We start from the raw sequence: 16,230 nt of genomic DNA, 5'->3' as shown, positions 1-16,230 counted from the left end.
AACTAAGGAACAGAAAGAAAAACAGAAAACGTGTAAAATTATCGATTATTTTGACAGCCGAAGTATTTTATTAAATTAGACTAAACCAAAAGTATAGATTATAGACGATGTCAAATGAATAGTGAATTAAAATACATGTGTGTGTGTGTGTGTGTGTGTGTATGAGCGTATTTATGCGTTTCTCTCGAGCTCGTAGAGTGTATGAAAAATTCGAATTTCTCAGCTTTCGCAAATTTAAAGTACTGTTTTAATTGTTTGTGAATTGAAAATTTGTTTGACGAAAGAGTAAGTACTAATTTTATTTTGATTCTTTTAAAAGGAAACTACTAATTAACCTAAGGAATTAGAATATAGTACCATTTATTATATATAAAATTTCAATATCTTCTTTAGTAGAATACTAATTTTAGATTTAAAACCTTTTTAATCTTTATATTTATACAATCTAATAAATTAATTATTGAATGAGAAAAAGTTTCAATATCTTTAAATATCTTCTTCAGTACATCTCTTCAATATTTCTTCAAAAAAAGATTAATTTTACATTTTACTTTAACATTTATATTTTGTATAGTTTATATATTATATATTTATATATTTATTGCCATCAATTGTTAAATCATTTGGAAGTATTCTTTGAAGAAGAAATTTACTAGATATCTCTAAACGTGTAATTACTGGTTAGTAATGTTATTTATTTCTGTGTGTTCATTCATCAATTAGCGGTGTAACTTGTTTAACCCGACATGAATCATGCGTTCCTAGTAGAATTACTATAATCATTAGAGGAAGAGAATTTCATTGTATCACGTTGTGTCATATATAATCTGGAGCATTTCTCGCCTCTCCCCACCATCTTCTTTTGTGTTTTCATACGCATAGTGCAGGCGTAATCACCTCGCCATAGTGAATTAACTTATGTTTCAATTATCAAAATGTAAGCTAAAAAAATTTTGGAAGACAATCACGTTTAGAAAACCGATAAAACGACAGATTCATTCAGAAAAACTCATGAGTTCTCCGTTGCTAGAATGAGTAACAGATAATCTCCTATGTTTAGTCATGAACACATTGTACATTTTTCCTAAAATTATCTTCAACTATCTTCACTGATGAAGACTGTCAAGTTCTTCATTCCTACTTTTATCAAATCATTTTGCATAATCTTTTAATTTCAAATTCTTTAATTTTTCTTTCTTCTTCGTTGTTAATTCCAATTGTTAATTACACTTAACTCTTCTAATTCTTCTGTCTCCTAAATTATGAAATATTTCTTCCTTTCTCATTGTTAATTTTTTCTGAGTCTGCTTGCTACTTATAACAAAAATGATATAAATGAAAGTGTCAGAGATGTAGAACTTAGAGGAATATTGTTGATTTACAACCCTTTAAATGGTAACCGGTTGAATCCCGTTCCAACTGACTGCAAACATGGTTTTCATGTATACTCTGGTTGGTGTCGATTTTTCATGTTCCAATCTTCAGCATACAGAGCGGGTAGTGGTAGTTTATCAGCTCTCTTTATCGAGGAAACCATTGCAATCGCGAGTTTGCTCCTGTAACTGTTCATGGTATCTCTTGACATTCTTCATAAAGTATGTTTTCGAGTACGAGTTGCTTCATGGAAGCTGTGGAGGATAAGGACATGGAAACGGTAAGTTTATTGAAGAAAGTGAGCGAAGAATTGGAGAAAATAGTAGCTTGTTACACAAAATTATAATTTAGAGTATTTTTCCCTTCTTTAAATATGACATTTTCCATTTTAGTCTCTTTTGATGTTTCACAAAAGTGGAATAATTACTTAGAAGTGTCTGCAATTGTACTTTTTAGCTGTTTTAGTATTCTGGTAATAGAATTCGTCATAATTTTTGCTTCTACATTTCTTTTTAAATTTCCCTATTAAAATATTAAAATATTCCTAAACTTGGATTCTTTTCTTTTTTAGCATTTTGCATTAGTATTTCCTATAATATCTTCTTGAATTTTTGCTTTGTAACTATATTAGAATTTGTTTTCCTTCTTAGTATTTTTGCATTAGCATTTTTCATAATTTCTCCTTTCTTCATTTCTTCTTGAATTTGTCCTGCAATTATAGCAGAATATTCTTCAGTTAGACTTTCCTTTTCTTCAATATTTTTGTATTATAATGTTGAACAAAGGAAAAGAAGAAGGAAAAGAAAACGAAAAATAAAAAAAGATTTAGAATATTCTTCTGCTCAATTCTTCTTCATTTTTGGAAGCTTTGCATTACATTTCTACGTAATACGTACTTTCTTCGTTTCTCTTACCATTACATTTCCTTCTTTTGCGTTTTATGATTGTATAGTAAGAGCTTGATGGTACGAGCTTCTACTTGATGGACATATTGTAGTATTTGCTGTAATTATAAATAGATAGCTAACACCATTTGCGGTAAATATCTTACTATCAAATTGCGTCAAACCATGACGACTATCGATTGCCATTAACATAATTTTTCCCGTGTCTACGATGCATAACAGTTGTTTAGCATTTGAATTGGCAAATTCATCAATAAACAGAGAAACCGTGTGTAATTTTATCATGTTTATCTCCAATCTGGAGCAACAGTTCTACGAAATTATAAGGAAAATAAAAGAAAGATTCGGAAAAGCAATTGGATCGTCGATAACAAAAATTAAAAGAAGATTTTATCAGCGTTAAGCGTCCGTTTATTCTAAGTCAAGTTTATTATTCTATGTCAAACTTTACTAATTAAAAGTAATTTCTAAGTTATGACGTTGACTGTCTTCGCTTAATTATGAATAATAAGTCTGTCATTGAGAATTTAGGAAGATCACGGTGTCTTCCACATAAACATGGATCAATTAAATTAATCTTCAAAATTATATAAGATACGTTCTGCTTTAAAGAAGATATAATAACATTAAATACAAGTTTTCATTTCTTCTTTCGATGTTTTCCTTTCTACTAAAATTTGTCCTTAAATTCTCTACTTTCTCTTCTTTTCTAAATTTTTTTCTTTTAAAAGTCTCTTCTTTCTTTCTTCTTTGTTTCTTGTGGCACGTTTTGCTTGGTATAATGATATAACGATATAAAATTCTTACTGGGATAATTTGATTAAAGCACAAGAATCAATGGGATGTCAATAGAGTGCCACGGAGAAGAGTTTTCAAAAAAAAGCTAAAAAGTTTGAAAAATTGAAAGCGCCACCTAACCAACAATTTTTCTAATTTCTCTAAGAACAAAAATCTACCTATTCAATATTCCATCCTCAAAGTATCAAATTAATATTTCCAAAATTTAGAAGACATAATCTACATTCTACATCTTACCAACCTCACTTAATTAACAATTTTATATTACACCCTTGCCCCACTTCTCCTCATAGCTTAGAGTATCATGTCTTTACCCTAAACACACGTAGGCCACTTAATAACAGCGTAATTATCGTGGTCATAAGTATCGTTTTCATAAGTCCGCAGAATGGAAGAAACTCGCAGCCCTGGAAGGGGCTGGTTCATATAAATGGACACATGTGACAATTAAAACGACAGTCTGAAATCGTTCTTCGCTTAATCCGCCGGCTCCGTTCCAAACAAGACGCGTGAAACTGAGAGTCCCAATTAATTAGTCAGCTAAAGTTTCTCGTCACGACTTCTTCAATTCCATCTGGGACAATTCTGAAGAGCTAGTTTGATCCGTTGCTCGCTAAAAAATCCGAGCATATATGCGTTACGTCAGGAAGGCTAGCAGCAAGATTATACAGCTGCAATTTCGTACCTTTTTACCAACTACACGACATCACTAGCGCCTTAGACCATTATTTTCATATTTTTCTTTGTATATCTTCTTCTCTTCTTTTTCTTATTCTTCCATCTTGGGAAGGTGGACTACGTTTGGGTTATCTAGAAGTTGTTAACAGGTAAGATTTTGTTTTGCAAATCTTTTTTGATATTTTGAGTGGTTTTTTAAAGGTGTCTGTAAGTTTTAATAGAATAAAAACGTAAAATTTTTAATTCTGAAGATATTTTTGTTGTTTGTGTACTGAGTAGTTTCTTTAAAGTATCTGTTAGTTTTTGTATAGGTAAGGGTAAACTTTTTAAGTAAAATGGTAAGATTTTTAATTTTGAAAATTTTTTTTAATTTCTTCAATGGTTTTGGTAAAATTTTAATTTTATAAGTGGATTTTTAGAAGTATTTGATACCCCTACTAAAGTGAAGAAGTAAAATTTAATTTTGAAAATATTCTTTATTATATCCTAAATGATTTTTTAATGTTTGTTATCTTCAGTAAGGTTGGAGGCATAGTTTTTCTTGAAGAAATTAAATGTTTCAGGCAAAATGCTTTGAAAGTTATTGAGCATAAGATTTTAAGGTATCAATAGTTTGAAAATGTTGTTACTCTTGAAAATTTCTTGGCAAGATATTTCAAAATGTATAGAAACAAAAATTTACAGTATTTGGAGAATTTGTATAAATTTTCAGAAATTAAAATATCTAAAAAATTATAAAATTTATAAAAAAATTCACAAAGATCAGAAAATCTATAAAAATTCATAGGAAGAGAAAACTAGTATCACAAAACTCATAAAAATAATAAAACGATTAATTTATGGAGAAGTTGCACATTCTACAGTAATAAGTTGTTAAAATTGAGTTGAAATACAAGGCAGATGTCATGAATAGAATAAATAACGTGGTATGACCTCCTTCATTCATTTAGCTACCCTATAAGAGGCGATAATATTTACGGATATCTGGTTCCCTTTGCAATTATCAAAGGAAGGTCCTGTATTTCCGCTTGTGAGCTTTCAAATGGATTACAATACAAATCATAAAAATTTATTAGTGATAGCGTCATCTTTTACAATTTTTGAAATCCAGATTCCACACTTAAACCTTCTCTTGCACAAAAGTACTCCAAAAATGAAATCTACATACAAAAAAGTTCTCTTTCATTTTTCATTTTTCACTTTATATAATATTTAATATTTCAAAAATAAGTTTGATTTTTATGGGTCTTTTATTGAAGAAAATATTTAGGTTTGGGATTCAGATTCTAAAATCAAATTTACATAAAATAATTTCAGATATTAGCATAAAATGAAAAATGGGTAATGAAGGATAAAATAGAAATTTGTAGAGGAATAAATTTATAGAAATTCACAAAAAACCAGGAAATCTATAGAAAATAAGAATTAGAAATATAAAATAAAATATAGAAATAGAAAATTTGTGGGAATTTATAGCAGAACAAACGTACAAAAATTAAAGAATTTATGGACACACTCATCCATTTAAAAAATGAAGAGATATTTATAAATTGCATAAGACAAAATATGGCAACTGAATACTCCATAAACTAAAGAAGAAAGCATAAAAATATCCAAAATTCAATAAAAAAAAAAAAAAAAGAAAGAAGAGATATGCAAAATTGATTTGAAAGTGTTCTTATATTGACTTGAAATGCAATGGAAGATTTTCATGTACAAAAAATTGTTTACATATGAATATGATAGAAGATGTGACTATGATTCCTTATTTAATTACATGTTCCTTCTCAGTTTAAACAAATTGGACCCATTTGTTTTTGACTTAACTGGTTTTAGTCAGGGTCAACCAGATTCCTTAATGATGATCGAACGCCGGTGTTAATAGCTACAACTACGGTGCAAATCCTTCTAAACAATTACACCATTGGTGAGACATGATATACGTTCAATAATCGTTCCATTCCAACCAAAGCACACATAGAACACACACTTTGCTTATGTAAGAAAGAATCAAGTTGACTAAACGATTACTAAGCCCATTTGGTCTGTGCATACATACTGGATCGATCGACACGAGCAACTGTTAGTTAAGTATTTAGGTTTCAATGCAGCCGATAAACATAGATCTGTAACAAATGAAACAAGAAAATGTAATTTGTTTTGAGATACATGCTTTTATATATGGAGGAAGAGATGGAATTTTGAGGAATTCCTTTGACAATTATTTTCTTCTTTGAAAGATTTATTTTTGTAAGTCTTGGAAATTTCTTCGAAAATTATTTTGTTCTTTGGCAGATTGATCTGTAAAATAATATTTTATGGCAATATTTTTTAATAATATACTGATACCGAGATTTTGAGATATTTCAGAATTTTGGGAAAACAAAGATTCAAGGGGAAGAAATTTTGGGGAATTTCATAGAAAATCATTCTGTTCTTTGGAAGATTAGATTGAAGAAGATGTAATTATATAATATAACTATCTCAAAATAATATTTTGTGAGAATTTTCTACTAATGTTTTGATACCAATCTTCAATAATAAATTTTAAAAGTGAAAATCGAAATTGAAAATTAAAAAGAAATTGATTATGGACTGATTGAAAGGAAAAATCAGTTGTTATGTTTTTTACACATTTAATAATTTACGTGATACCGCAGATATGTAAAATGATATGGAAACCGATCGCATAATGGAAATCAATCTGGGTAGCGCACAAGTATCGGTTAGCTACGTTTTTCACGTGATTGTAGATCTATAGAAAACACACGATCGAATGTCAATAAATCAAGCTCAAGGACGGAAAATGCCGAGTACAATTGACATTTGCCTCAATTAGTTTTACTTATATTTCCTGTGTCTTCATAGTCGATATTTATTATATTTTTAGTAAATTTGAATTTAAAAAATTTGTTACAACTCGTTTAATAAAAATTTACTATGTGGTTGATTAAAAGAAGTATATGGGTAGGCACAAGTACTTTTGACAATTTGATTAAGATCATTTTCCACTTATCAGAGATTCAAAATTTATGGAAATTTATAGAGAAAGAAATATACAGTAATTAGAAAATCTTTGAGCACGTTTCTTCACTTAAAAAATGTAGAAAATAGTATAAAAATGTAATATACTTTCAAAAGTTAAAAATATTCAAAATGAAAAGAAGAAACTATACCAAAAAAATATCCTAACTTCCGATTTATTACAAAAGAAGAAAAACAGCTACAACTTACATTTATGAGAAAATTCTCTTTTTGTATTCAAGCTCCTGAAAAATGAGGTCGCGTGTTTTGGTACTATTCTTCTGTCTGGCGATTTCTTCAGCAGAACAGCGGCCATCCGCAGAGACAAAAGAAGAATGCATAGAAAACCATCCTGTCCTTCTCTACTATTTTTCATGGGCCGACTATATGGTGTTAGCTGCTATGTTGGTAATCTCATGCCTAATAGGTACTTTCTATGGTTTCTTCGCTAAGAAGCAGGAAACCAGCCAGGACTTCCTGCTTGGTGGCTCAAGCATGGGAACGTTGCCTATGGCGATGTCACTGGCCGCTAGTTTTATTACGGCTATTGAACTTCTGGGAAATCCTGCCGAAATGTATGAACAGGTATATTTTTTTAAAAGGGTATGATTCTATACAGTAGACTTAGATTTATTTTGGAAAATAAATTTTTTAATTAATTTTATGAATATAATTTAGAGACCTAATTATTCAGATTTTCTAATTATACAGATCTTCTTACTTTTTGGTGATTAAACATTTATATCCAATATACTGACTCATCAAATTCTAACTGCACTACAGTTATTATGACAAAACGCTTGTTTGAAAAATTACAGGGTACTCAATTCTGGATGACATGTCTATCTTTTATTTTGGTTGTACCCATTACCTCCTGCCTATACCTGCCGGTTTACATGAAACTAAGATTAACCTCGAGCTATGAATATCTTAATCTTCGTTTCAACCGGCATTGCAGACTACTTGCCGGAGGTCTTTACATGCTGCAGATGATCTTCTACACATCTGTAGCTGTATATGCGCCAGCGTTAGCTTTAAGTCACGGTGAGCTTCAATGAAACGTGATACGACTCGACTAATCCGCGTCTTCTCGTAATTAATGTGCCTTCTCTTCTTACAGTCACGGGCCTCAATACTTACATAGCCGTCACTCTAGTCTACGTAGTCTGTATCTTCTACGCCTCACAGGTATCTATCCTTCACTTTGATTAATTCGAAGATATATTTTTCAAGTTCCTTTGTTTTCTTTCTTTAGTTTCTTCTTTGGTTTTTTCCCATTTCTCTTCTTTCATTTTTATTTTTATTATTTTTATTTTATTTTATTTTATTATTTTTATTATATCCATTCTAGGGTGGAATGAAGGCCGTCATAATGACGGACACCTTCCAAGCAGCGGTGCTCCTCGGCTCCCTCTTCCTAATCGCTGGATGTGGTCTTTCTTGGGAAGGAGGACCTTCCTTAGTATGGCAAGTCAACGAACAATCTGGAAGAATGGAATTCTTTAACATGGACCCTAGTCCAACTGTCCGACATAGCTTCTGGAGCGTGGTAATTGGTGGGACCATTTATTGGACCAGCATGTTCTGTAGCAATCAAGCTTCCGTCCAAAAGTACCTTAGCGTAGAAAACATTGGTCAAGTTAGAACGTAAATATCTTCAAAAATTTATTAAATAAATAAAAAATGTACATATCTTCAGTTTCATATTGTTTTAATTTACCATTCTATTCCAGAGCCTTATGGGTATCAGCTTTTGGTATGATTATAATATATACCATAAATTTCTTGACTGGTATGGTGCTCTATAGCACTTACAAAGACTGTGATCCTCTACTAGCTGGCTATATAAGTGGCCAGGATCAATTGTTGCCACTATACGTTATGAATTTCATGGGCAGTCTCAAGGGAGTGCCTGGTTTTTTTGTTGCTGGGATCTTCGCTGCCTCATTAGGGTATGTTGAATAACTTTTTCTGTATGTTGCATATCCTTTTCCTAATTAATAAGATAGCTGGCTTAATATTTAAAGAACAGATATTTATATAAAATTTGTAACGATTCCAAACTGAAGAAAATATATCTTGGAAAATGTTTCAGAACTGTGGCAAGTGCTCTGAATTCCCTGGCGGCCATAACCTGTGAAGACATTCTCCAAGGGGTACTCAAGATGGAGATGCCAGCCAGGAAGGGTGCAATTTATGCTAGGTGGATTAGTATCTTTTTTGGAGCGCTTAGTTTCACTTTGGTTTTTGTCGTTGAACGACTTGGTAGCGTTCTTCAGGTATCAATTTCTTCATATACAATTCTCTTTTTTCAAAATCTCTATGAAGTAATTGCTCTATCAAATTTAATCCATAAAAATAATTTTCCCATGAGTTCGTGCTAAATTTCTAACATAATATATTTAATGCGAACTTATCTTTCTGAGATCATGGTGGATGAAAATTAATTTTGCAGGTCGCACTTTCGTTCAATGGCATGGTCGGGGGTATTACCCTGGGATTATTTTCTTTGGGAATGTTTATTCCATGGGCAAATGCCAAAGGAGCAATTGTTGGTGCCATCACCAGTATGGTAATCGTCCTTTGGATTGGCCTGGGAGCTCAAATTGCTTTACTAAATGATCAAATTCACCTAGACAATAAGCCAGTGTCAGTCGATGCTTGCCCATGCATTAACACTACAGACATAAGCCTAAAACAATCAAATGACAACAATGATGAAGTTTACTCCATATATAAGGTACTTATTTTATTATTTTCCTGTAATTCTATTTATTTGTTTCTCTTAGTAGCTTCTCACCTTTATATTTCCACTAGAAGAACAAAGACCTTAATGATAATTAATTATTTAGTCTTTAAAACTTTAATTTTTGTTCCATTTATTTTTAGATCAGTTACCTGTGGTACAGTGGAATAGGTTGCATCCTGACAATGTTGGTAGGCGTGATCGTGAGCTGTTTTACAGGTTTTCAGAACTCAGCAGACCTCGACCAGAACCTCCTGAGTCCACCCATTGCTTCTTTGTTGTGTATCAAAAGAAAACCATGTGCCAATAATGTCCATGGTATCACAAACTTTGGTCTGGAGTTGGACGATGAAAAATCTCAGATGGAAAATACTAAAAGTCCAAAGATATGAAAAATAATATCTATTAGTACATTTAGGGGAGATTCTAGGAACTGAAACTTCCTCTTGAGATTATAAGATTATGAGAGCAATCAGATTATTTTAGAGAATTATGGGAATATTCCAAAGAATTTGTCCAAAAGGCAGCAGTTCCTAATTGCAACAGTATATTCTCTATTTTTATTTCTTTAAGGTTGTTTTCTATAGTAAGTTAGGGAAGATCTGCGCTGACTGCACTAGAAAAGTCTACGTGTTAGTTTTTAACAAAAGAAACTTGCTAAATAGCAAAATGATAAGTGCAGAAATGATTAAGAATTCACTTTTGAGAATTAATTTTGTTGTCTCTTGCCAAGGTTTCATAATTCATTATAAGTTTGCAAAGTATAATGATAGATTGCTTCATTCTGATTATGGTGCTTACATAAGGCTCGAAGAGAAGAAGAATAACTAAAATATTGACTATTAAGATGTACTTCTACCTTGACAACTGAAGAATAGATGAGAAGATTCTGAATTTCAAACTTAATGTTTTGAAACCTAAAAGGGCAGAATGAAGCATTACAAATAGACAAGCCAAAGTAACAAAACTCTTTCGAAGAGACTCAATTAAGAATACTTTTTAGAGTATGAAGTATCTTACTTTTTATACTTTTAGTGTATCATGAAGAAGATAGTATTTAAAAAATATTGATGAAGAAAAAGAATCTTAGTAGCTTAGAGAAGGACCATGGATACTTACATACTTAAGGATACTCAGAGAAGACTCCTTGCCAGGAGACGACTCGGAATTGTGTAGAATAGTGTATTTATGGCAGTAATTATTGATATAGTACTTACTTTAAATTGTAAATTTCAACCATTCCTGAGCAAGAAACCTTCTCGCGGGCGGTTGCAATAATTAAAAATTAATTACTAGGAAATTCTCTCTGTAAATTTTCATCATATTTAAAGAAATACATTATTCTATTATTTTTATTTTTATATTCATATACAAGAAATGTTTTTATTATTTTTATACTTTTAATCTAAGTGGAGGCAACTGTTATTTTAAATTTGAAGAATCTTCTTCGGTTTAATATGAAAAGATTATTTACTTTCTAAAAGTAAAATTTTCCAGTTGATGTTTTATTAGTATGTTAAAGGTTTAACGAGTGTAATTTTTTCTTTTTTTTTTTTCGTAAAGAAAAGAATTTTTTCGTAAAGAAAAGAATTTTTATACTTTTCTTCATCTCTTCAAGCACCAATCCCGCCCTGAGAAGTTTCTACCGCGTGAAACGTCAACGATTCGTTTAGGAATCTTCTTTTTAACGCCTTGTCAACTCTGGAATGGTTTTTCTCCTCTTCTTTTCTATTCTTCGCTTTTTTCTTCTCTTCTTTTTTTATACTGTGGAGATGAAAAATCATTCTTTCACTTGACTGCGGATCTGTACTTCGTTTCTTCCGAGTATTTAAGTAGCTGAGAATATACGTGAATATATTTTAAGTAAGTTTCTTCATTATTAGATAAAGTATTTGAATATGAATATTTATGTATATAAGAAGAGAAATGTATTGGGTAGCTTTGTTACACTTGTCAGTCTTCATTTCTTAATCTCTATTCCTTTCCTGTGTAATATTCCTGTATACGTAATCATATATTAATTTAAATATGCGAGTTTTTGTGTGTGAATCTTTATGTATTAATTTAATAGAACTTTTTCTTAGCTCTCCTTTCATTGTCTCAAAAAGAAATTTAACTTTAAATAAGAAAAGATGTAATAAAAGAGTGAATGACAAAAATAAATACTTTGAAGAAATCTAGATATTATAATTATAAATTAGATATTAAATAGAAGCATTTCCCTAAGAATAATAAAATTCCAAAAATAAGAGGGAAAGGACTGGAAAGAAGATCTTTTTCTTCTTTTCTTTAATGAAATCTTCTTAATTCTCTCATTTACTCTGATTTCATATATGTTTTGGTATATGTATTCTCTTCACTTTTATATATTCAAATTTCCCCTGAATGCATAAAAATCCTCAATTTACTCATTAGCATCCAAAAGAAACAACTAAGAGGTCATTGCTCTAAGAAGAGCCAAAAGCTGGTTCAGAAAATTAATCAGAGGAACAAGAAGCTGTGGTCCAACTTTTACTACTACATTTCAATCAGGAGACAGAGAATATGCGTCTGTGATAAGAGGAACAGTGACGGAGACAGCGATGAAAGTGGAACAGGGAACGCCATTGGGAGAGAGAGAGAGAGAGAGAGAGAGACATAGAGAAAGGACACGACAGTGAAAGTGGATCAATACGCAGTTAACGTTTCGCCAGGCAGCGTGCAGCCAGAGTTCTGCTTGATATTCGTGTTTTTGTCAAAGAACAGAGAGTTATTAGTGCAGCAAATAGACTTTGTGCAGTGTCATCATCATAAATTGTCTTGTTACACAAAATTACTTCATTATTAATATTGTGTCATTAATTTATACTCCATTTCTTACTCAATGTTTCTTACCAAGTGCATACAATCTCTGAATACATTTGTAGGATTGTTGTTATTAGCTTGAACTGTTTTGATGCGTGTTGAGTCATGAGTATCTATGGTGCAGTACCATCAGTGATAATGTTTAACGCAAGGACCTATGAGTGACTGTTAGCAATGATTTCTGAGAGGCTGGATAGGTAGTCACAGTGATGATAATTGAAGATTAAATGTAGGAATGGGAAGCTTCAAGTTCTGGGGCTGCATAATGGTATGTGGTGGTCTTGCATTGTAAAGGGAGAACCAGCCATGTATCTTTCCTATTTTGTAAGTAGATTATGTAGTTTTCTCATTCTTTTTTCTATGTTCCAAAAGACTTTCTTAATAGAGTCAGTAATTAGACTATTTCAATGCTGTTTCCTGCTGTGAAATAAGAAAATCATAGAATATTTAATAAAAATTCCAAATATAAGCAGATAAATAGTAACATTTTTCTGAGAAGAACTCTTCAAATTAAATTTTTATTTCACTTATCTCAATGCTTCCTTAATAGGTACACAAAGTCACCTTCAAGTCAGATTTACGGTGCTTCCGTTTTCTCCGTTGGACCATTCTAGTGCCTCTCGTTATTTATTTGTCCCTGCTCTTCTTCAAGTACAACAGAAACGTGCCCCTAAGGAGTCTGACGTCCACCACCGCTGTACAAGATAACAAAGGATTCATGATTGAGAATCTTTTCATAGAGCTGGAAGCAGTGACGGCCGACAAAAAGGATTTGGAACATTATAAAGAAATTGATAAGAATATCAAGGACGTGGAGGAAGCAGAGAATCAGGAGAATCCAAGAACTTTGCTGGAGAATATCTTTCAAAGAGCTGATACTGATCAGGATCAATTGTTGGACATCCAAGAATTGGCTAGATGGATTCATACGAAAATTACCGAGCATATCAGCCGAGCCATGAAAGAGAATGTTGGTTTATTTACCGCTATAGATAATAATCCGCGGAATGGTGAGTAATTTTAATTGTACAGATCAGTTTAAATGTAGATTTTGGAGATTTAGGATACAAATTTAAGAGAAGATATTCTTCTTTATAGAGAAGACATAAGTGTCACTTGAATGTAGAAGAATACAGAACAAATAAATATATAATAATTTCTAAAAAAAATATCTAAAAACTATTCTAATTCTACAAAAAATTTTAAAAGCATTGAAAAACAGTAATTTTTTCCTGAGAATACAAGAAGAAAGGAGACTGTACACTAAACTAACTAAACTTTAAGCTCAACTATAATATAAATACTAATCCTTTAATTGTACAAAAATGAATAGAAAGCAAACAAATTATTTCAAGGAAAATTTCAAAATTTCAAAACTAAAATCAGTGTAAAATTATTTATTAAAAAATTCTTTAAGAAACAAACTGCCATTAATAGAAATATTCAATGTTTTCAGTTTATCTAAACGATAAATGTTAAATTAGTGGCCAGTAGAAAGTAGATATGAAAGAGAATGTAAAATTGTATGTTCCCTCTGAATATTCCAGGCGAGATCTCATGGGAAGAGTATCACGCGCACTTTCTCAGATCCCACGGATTTCCCGAGAGCTATGTGAGCTCGCATGACAAGAAACATAGCGATATGTCGCGTACCTTAAAAGAGAGTATAATGAGAGACAGAGCTAGATGGGCGGAAGCGGCAAGAAATGATCCGGAGAGATTGGCACTCGACGAGTTTCTGGCTTTCACCCACCCTGAGAGCAGTCATAGGGCCTTACTGCAAATGGTGGAAGATCTATTTGAGAAGTTTGGTATGGACACACTTCATAGTTTATCTGGAAACGTAATTTTTTAACTTTTATGAATGAATTTTAATTTTTGGCAGTTTTTACAATTATTATTTTAAACATTTCATTTTAAAGATTCTTTTAGTGTGCTACATCATTTTTGGTCTTTTCAAGGTCAAAAATAACTAACAATTTTCCTAATTCCCTTTTTATACTAATTTTTTATAGTATCAATGCTTTTTCTTCTTCATAATATTAACATTAACAATTTCTGCAATTTTGCTTCTATTCTCAATAATCTAAATTATTTTCCATGTTTTTGTATTATTAATAATGTTAAGAATAATGATTCTGTACCAGTAGAATAATAATTTACATCATTTTTCCATTTTAGACCGCGATGGGGATGAACAGTTGACAGAAGATGAATTCTCGGATTTACCCTCAGAAGGGATGGGTCTGGACTTGAAGGAAGACAAACGAGAACCGGTAGGCGGAAGTGACGACAGGCGGAAGGAGTTCAGACATCTTATTGACAAGAACAAAAATGGAAAAGCCGATAGAACAGAACTTCTGGTAATAAATCTGAATCTGCCATTTTCAGGGACACGTTTATTAAATTTATTAAGCATATATTTATACATATTAAAGGAAACATATTTTTGTTAAACTTTTTAATTTTTATTGTTCTTCATTAATTTTTTAATTAAAATTCTATTGCAGATGTATATAGACCCAAGAAATCCAAGGCACGCGATACAAGAAGCCCAACATTTAATAAGTGTGTCGGATACGAATCTCGACGAGAAATTGAACCTGTCCGAGATTCTGAGCAAAATGGACCTGTTCCTGGGTAGTAAAATGGTAGACACGGAAAGAAGTTTCCACGACGAGTTTTAATTGCTCAAGATTGAAAAAAGAGACTCAATGTTTAAGTAAAGAGAAGAGGACAACTGCTTTAATTTTCTAAAGCAAAATGGAACCTACTCTCCAAAATTGGGCGCCATTTTTTACTGTTAGGAACCTAACCTTATTGTTGACAGTAACCTAACCTCCTAATCGATAACGAAACATAATGATAGCGTCCTTTTTATATGAAATTTGGTAAATTGTGCCCAATTTTGGTTTTCTAAAAACCTTTTCTTCAATAAGAAGAGTCTTACTCTTGCCGGAGCAGACAATATCTGTTTCTAAATGATACTGATACCAAATGTCTCAGTAATTTTCAACTAGATTGAGCCTTATAATCATAACCTATAAATTAAGAGTTTGAATGTTTTGTTTGGATAAGTCAACGAGTTGAACTATTACACTTATGGGTTAAAGAACTTATTTTTCCACAAGGATAAGCATCATTCTGCTTTCTCTGTTCCTCTAACCCAGGATTAATGTCTTTCTCTCTCTCTCTCTCTCTCTCTCTCTCTCTCTCTCTCTCTCTCTAATAGATAATCCAGTATTACTATTATATATTGAATTTTGTACGTTTATTGAAAAGCACAACGAAGATTTTCATGTGCTTTTAAACCGTGTCTGTGATAGTCTTTTAACAAGAATATTATTTTCGAAATTGAGGTTAGGACGTCCATTAAGGTTATGTCTACTACTACAAGAATTTTTTAAGATTATTTATTGCACTTTTCTGTTAATTCGTGATAGAACAAATTCTGAACGGGGAAAGAAAATGGACAGTAATAGTAACTTGAAAGGAACGATGTTGAAGATATGAATCAGATTTTGAAATCCGTCCTTTCAGTGGATCTCCACGGTTATTTGTTTAACAGAAGTTTCTTCGTTAAACTTTTATAACTTTAAGAATTCTAATCCTGCAAAATTTTGTCTATTATTAAATAGATTTAATTTGCGTCTTTAAGAAGTATTTACATAAATATGTTACATGTGTAATTATAGAGGACATATATCTTACGTTGACTGAAATTTGTAGAAATAAAAATTATGAATGTTCCTTCTTGAAGAAACAATCTTGTACTTTATAAAACGTGTTTTTTTGTACATTTATGATGGCAATAAAAATTATTTGCAAATATCAGATTATTATATATTTCTACTTAAAACA

At 31.4% G+C, this 16,230-nt stretch overlaps 2 protein-coding genes and 1 long non-coding RNA gene across 5 annotated transcripts; 2 read left to right on the top strand and 1 right to left on the bottom strand.

Annotated features, from left to right (window-relative positions):
* LOC138188406 (sodium-coupled monocarboxylate transporter 1) lies at nucleotides 1–10,889 on the top strand. 3 transcript variants are annotated; one of them, XM_069130150.1, is made up of 9 exons: nucleotides 1–285; nucleotides 7,022–7,364; nucleotides 7,598–7,823; nucleotides 7,900–7,967; nucleotides 8,131–8,426; nucleotides 8,513–8,731; nucleotides 8,875–9,058; nucleotides 9,235–9,519; nucleotides 9,669–10,889. In XM_069130150.1, the coding sequence occupies exons 2-9, from the start codon at nucleotides 7,032–7,034 to the stop codon at nucleotides 9,915–9,917; spliced, it is 1,860 nt and encodes a 619-aa protein (XP_068986251.1). In that variant the 5' UTR covers nucleotides 1–285; nucleotides 7,022–7,031; the 3' UTR covers nucleotides 9,918–10,889. The 3 variants fall into 3 exon arrangements, with proteins under 3 accessions (XP_068986251.1, XP_068986252.1, XP_068986250.1); XM_069130151.1 differs by lacking the exon at nucleotides 1–285 and adding an exon at nucleotides 1,330–1,654; XM_069130149.1 differs by lacking the exon at nucleotides 1–285 and adding an exon at nucleotides 3,553–3,904.
* On the bottom strand, nucleotides 4,614–7,106 carry LOC138188411 (uncharacterized). Its single transcript, XR_011175497.1, has 3 exons — nucleotides 6,990–7,106; nucleotides 5,583–5,881; nucleotides 4,614–4,915 (listed from the first exon to the last, which is right to left on the bottom strand). It is a non-coding gene; the product is annotated as an uncharacterized LOC138188411 (long non-coding RNA).
* A 1,066-nt stretch (nucleotides 10,890–11,955) lies between the features above and the next one.
* Nucleotides 11,956–16,198, top strand: myd (stromal cell derived factor mayday). Its single transcript, XM_069129356.1, has 5 exons — nucleotides 11,956–12,693; nucleotides 12,920–13,379; nucleotides 13,917–14,180; nucleotides 14,551–14,732; nucleotides 14,880–16,198. Exons 1-5 carry the CDS (start codon nucleotides 12,640–12,642, stop codon nucleotides 15,054–15,056), a joined length of 1,137 nt encoding a protein of 378 aa, XP_068985457.1. The 5' UTR covers nucleotides 11,956–12,639; the 3' UTR covers nucleotides 15,057–16,198.
* The last annotated feature ends 32 nt before the right edge of the window (nucleotides 16,199–16,230 follow it).

This window comes from Bombus flavifrons, chromosome 16 (assembly GCF_040668555.2).
Source record: "Bombus flavifrons isolate JBK064 chromosome 16, iyBomFlav1_principal, whole genome shotgun sequence".
Taxonomy (NCBI): domain Eukaryota; kingdom Metazoa; phylum Arthropoda; class Insecta; order Hymenoptera; family Apidae; genus Bombus; species Bombus flavifrons.
Note: the sequence above shows the minus strand (reverse complement) of the source record. Positions and strands in the feature narration are given on the sequence as shown.